At 38.5% G+C, this 4558-nt stretch overlaps 1 protein-coding gene across 1 annotated transcript; it reads left to right on the top strand.

Annotated features, from left to right (window-relative positions):
• Positions 1-3293: 3293 nt before the first annotated feature.
• Positions 3294-4229, top strand: LOC101685905 (olfactory receptor 5W2-like). The gene has a single exon (XM_004781694.3). The coding sequence runs from the start codon at positions 3297-3299 to the stop codon at positions 4227-4229; it is 933 nt and encodes a 310-aa protein (XP_004781751.1). The 5' UTR covers positions 3294-3296.
• Positions 4230-4558: the final 329 nt, after the last annotated feature.

The following is a 4558-nucleotide window of genomic DNA, read 5'->3' as shown; positions in this document are numbered from 1 at the left end:
GGTAAGACAAATAATTTGGTAAAGAATATACTAGGTATAGATGTTTTACAGTGGAAAGAGAGTGGTATATACTTCTGAAAGCAGAAAATTAGTCTCCCAGGTGAAAAGTCCGTCTCTATAACAGGAAGTGGCATCCTTATGACCAGAGAGAGGAAATTTAGGGCCAAGAAGCCTGTGTAAATAAAAACCTTATTAATTCCTCACTAATTTACTGCCCCAAGGACAAACCTCTTTGTCTTGTCAGTTCTTCACAAATCCATCATTTCCTGTCTAAAAGGTATAAAAGCTGACTGATTTGGTCACTTCTTTGAGTCTCATATTTTTTTATGGGCTCACATATGTATGAAATGAAATTTGTTTTCTCCTATTAATCTGTCTTATGTCAATGTAATTATGAGGCTGCTGAAAGAACCTACAAGAAGGGAAAAGTTTTGCACCTCTATACAGTGAAAAAAAAACACATTGAAATGGTTGACATGTCCTTGAGAGAAAGGAAACGAACAATGACTAATGAAAAAAGCAGTATGTCAGATTATCATATTTCTCAATGGGAGGTAAAGGGGATGTTTCAGAAATGGAAGAAACAGAGTGAACAATGAGAAGGCAATAAGATGATGAAGTAGAACATCTATTTGAATTTAATTGGGCATCTGGTTTCACTGGAAGAGTGTGTAGATTCATGGCCATGAGCATAGCCTTAGGATAAGTTCTCGTCAATTGCTGACATTGATCAGTTTGGTATGGGCAGAGTGAAGAATTGAAAGGTTAGCATTTAATGTAACAGTCATGGGGGAAAATATAGAAGCAGAAGTCTAATTAATCACATTCCCATAACCCAGAGGAGTGAAGGCAGGGTCTTTAGAGATCAAAGTCCCAACAGTCACCAGGTAGAAATAAAATGCTGTTTACTGTCCCTGTGCCAGAAATAAGAACAGAAAGGTGCTCATTTCAGGTGAGTTTCTAAACAACTAAATTAAAGAAATATATAAGTCGAAGACACTTTCCTTTTTGGGGGGGAGGCAAAAATGAGGAATCCAATATTAAGAAATTTATAAATGATTCATTTTATACCTGCTTAACTAAGTTAAATAAATTATGCAACCCATCATCCAAACAATCATATTTCTTTATTAGACCTGTGTGGATTTGACCTCATTTGTCATTTCTTTAAGTGATGAAGTTCTAGAACCTAGATGAGGTTCAGTGGGCTGAGGTCCAGAGCCGATGATCAAGAAAGAATTCTTGAGACATCTTTGGTGCAAAATGATGGCTTATTAAAGCACAGGGACAGGACGTGTGGGCAGGAAGAGCTGCTGCCCCGGGTTGTGAGGGATGGCAGGTTATGTACTCTGCAGTTGGGGGAAGGTGAGGGGAAGGGAGGTTTCAATGGAGTTTTCATATGCTAAAGAGGGCCTACAAAGTGCCTGGAGGAGGCCTTGTGGCTTGATCAATGTCATCTTAGGTCAGCCATTAACATCAAGATAGTTGGGAGATTCTTGGTGGGGTGTTATGATCCTGCTATCATTTACATTCCCTTCTACCTCAGCCTCCTCCAGTTTCATTTATGATGGGGAGGGAGACATTAGGGCATGAGGAACTAAGAGTTATTTGCCTCTGGAAATTTGTGCTATTGATAAGGTAACCTCCCTGTTTGTAGATCTCCAGGACATTTGCAGAGCAAGGGAGATTCCTGTCTTGCAGGATTGGGATCTCTGCAAGTTAACTATCTGTTTATCGTTCATGGCAGTCAGGGGTGCCTGAGGAATGCTACACATATTACGGAGGGGAGCAGGTGGAGAGGGGGTGCAAGGCGCCAGCTTCTGCTCTGTCCTCAGCCAGCCTCCTGCTCCCTCATCATAAGGATAGTAAAGGTTTTACTTATTTATATTTTAACCAAGGTCAGTAGGTACACCATCACTTTGTATCATGGTGCAGGTGATATTGGACATGTAAACTTAAGATTGATTCTAGTTGTATAAACAATAAAAGAGATAACATGTTACAAATAAATACCAGTCCATATAAACCACATATTGTAGTATTTAAGTCTAGAAAAATAAAAATTAGACCACCCGATGCTATAGTTTTCATGTATCAATAGACACATTTGTACAAAATGTGTATATAAACACAAGAAAGGAGACCCATGTATCTCAGAAACATTTATTTTATTTCTTCCTTTTTTTAAAAAAGATTTTATTTATTTATTTGAGAGATAGAGAGAGAGAGAACACGAGAAGGGAGAGGGTCAGAGGGAGAACAAGACTTCCTGTTGAGCAGAAAGTCCCTGTGGAACCCAATCCTGGGACTCCAGAACTGTGATCTGAGGTGAAGGCAGCTGCTCAACTGAGCCACCCAGGCATCCCTCTTCTCCATTTTTTAAATTTTAATGGAAAAGACAACTTAAAACCCAAAGATATGCAAATTTATACCTGTTAGTTTGTTGTTTCCCTTCTTTTTATGGCCTCTCTTTGTCTTTCAAGGTTTGTCCTATTGCAAAGGTCAACAATACAAATGGATTCTAAATGCTGTGGCACATCGGTGAGCATGATAGAATATTGTACAAAACATGTTGAGGGGCTCCTGGGGGGCTCTGTCAGTTAAGCATCTGCCTTCAGCGCTGGTATGATCCCTTGGTCCTAAGATGGAACCCCACATGGGGCTGTCTACTCAGTGGAGAGTCTGCTTCTCTCTCTTACTCTCCCTTTCAGCACTCTCTCTCTCTCTCTCACATAAATAATCTCTAGAAATTATTCATAATTCGGTAAACACTAAAGTCAGCATACACCAAACACTATAATGTAATAATTTTCATCTGTTTCTTAATTCCTTCCTTCCTCTCTTTCTCTCTTTCTCTTTCTCAACCCCCCTTCCCCCCTTTTGTCTTTTTTTTTTGCCTAACACATATCGTTCAGTATCTTCTGACATTTTTTCAACAATTCTGTAGTTTCCTTCATATTATTTTAGATATAGAGTGAACTTTCAGTTTATTCAGATCTTCTACTTGACGCTGGACGACAAAACCCAAGACAAGTAATCCGTCTCAGGAGTGACATATGTAGTTAGAATCCATCGTTATTAACTTTCTATCCCAGACACATTTTTTTAGATTTTTCATAACACAACAATGTTTCTTTAAAAGTGACACTCATCGGGTTCTTTCCTGAGGGTAAAGAAGGTAATATAAGGCCATGTTTCGTCTTAGAGATAGTGTTTTGGGTATCCAGTAAAGTCAAATCCTGATCTATCACTTGTCTGATCATTTATGAAACAGTTTAGAACAAGCACAAAGAAGAATGGACAAAGGAAATTGTTCTTCCGTGACTGGATTCATTTTCTTAGGAATTACCAATAATCCTGGGATGAAAGTGACTCTTTTCACCACCATTTTGGTTATTTACCTCATTAATCTCCTGGCAAATCTTGGAATGATTATTCTAATTAGAATGGATTCCCAGCTGAACACACCCATGTACTTTTTTCTAAGCCATCTCTCCTTCTGTGACCTCTGTTATTCTACAGCAATTGGGCCCAAGATGCTAGTGGATTTATTCGCCCAAAACAAATCAATTCCCATCACGGGCTGTGCTCTGCAATTCTTGATCTTCTGTACTTTTGCAGATTCTGAGTGTCTGCTGCTGGCAGTGATGGCCTTTGATCGGTACAAAGCCATTAGCAACCCCTTGCTCTACACGGTCAGCATGTCCAATAGACTGTGCTCCCTGCTCATGGCTGCAGTTTACATGCTGGGAACAGCAGATGCCTTGTTACACACGACTTTAACATTCCGCTTATGTTTCTGTGGATCGAATGAGATTAATCATTTCTTCTGTGATGTGCCTCCTCTCCTATTGCTGTCTTGCTCAGATACACAGGTCAATGAGTTAGCGATATTCACCATTTTTGGATTCATTGAACTGAGTACCATTTCAGGAGTGCTTGTCTCTTATTGTTATATAATCTTATCAGTCTTGAAGATCCACTCTGCTGAGGGGAGGTTCAAAGCTTTCTCCACCTGCACCTCCCACTTAACTGCTGTTGCAGTTTTCCAGGGAACCATGCTCTTTATGTATTTCCGGCCGAGTTCTTCCTACTCCCTTGATCAAGACAAAATTACTTCATTGTTCTACACCCTTGTGATTCCCATGTTAAACCCACTGATTTATAGCCTGCGGAATAAGGACGTGAAAGGGGCCCTAGAAAAATTGAAAAATAAAATATGGCTTTAAGTATTTATATTCCACATGAGCACATACACTTGCACACAGAAAGTGATTATTATTTTAATAAAATTACTTAATATGATCTATGAAAAATATAATTTCCTCAAATACTTAAATAAGTATCTGTACTAAAATTCAACCATAAGAAAAAGCTACAGTTCCTCTAATCTGTTACATTTTACTATGTTCTTTAATTTATTTATGAAACTATTTCTTTGTGCAAAACATCCCGGCCATATATTTTGCCAAATATTTACTTGCTTATTTTTCATTTAAGCATTATTACAAGTATACTTGGATTTATTATTGAGTACTCACTAAGTACTTTTTGTTCA

The sequence above is a fragment of the Mustela putorius genome, unplaced genomic scaffold (genome assembly GCF_011764305.1).
Source record: "Mustela putorius furo isolate JIRA1106 unplaced genomic scaffold, ASM1176430v1.1 tig00000127_pilon_pilon_pilon, whole genome shotgun sequence".
NCBI lineage: Eukaryota > Metazoa > Chordata > Mammalia > Carnivora > Mustelidae > Mustela > Mustela putorius.
The sequence above is the reverse complement of the archived record's forward strand: the minus strand, read 5'-3'. Positions and strand labels throughout refer to the sequence as shown.

What these genes read in the sequence shown, in the direction of transcription:
- LOC101685905 (XM_004781694.3), top strand. Translation starts at nt 3,297, where the DNA reads ATGGACAAAGGAAATTGTTCTTCCGTGACTGGATTCATTTTCTTAGGA.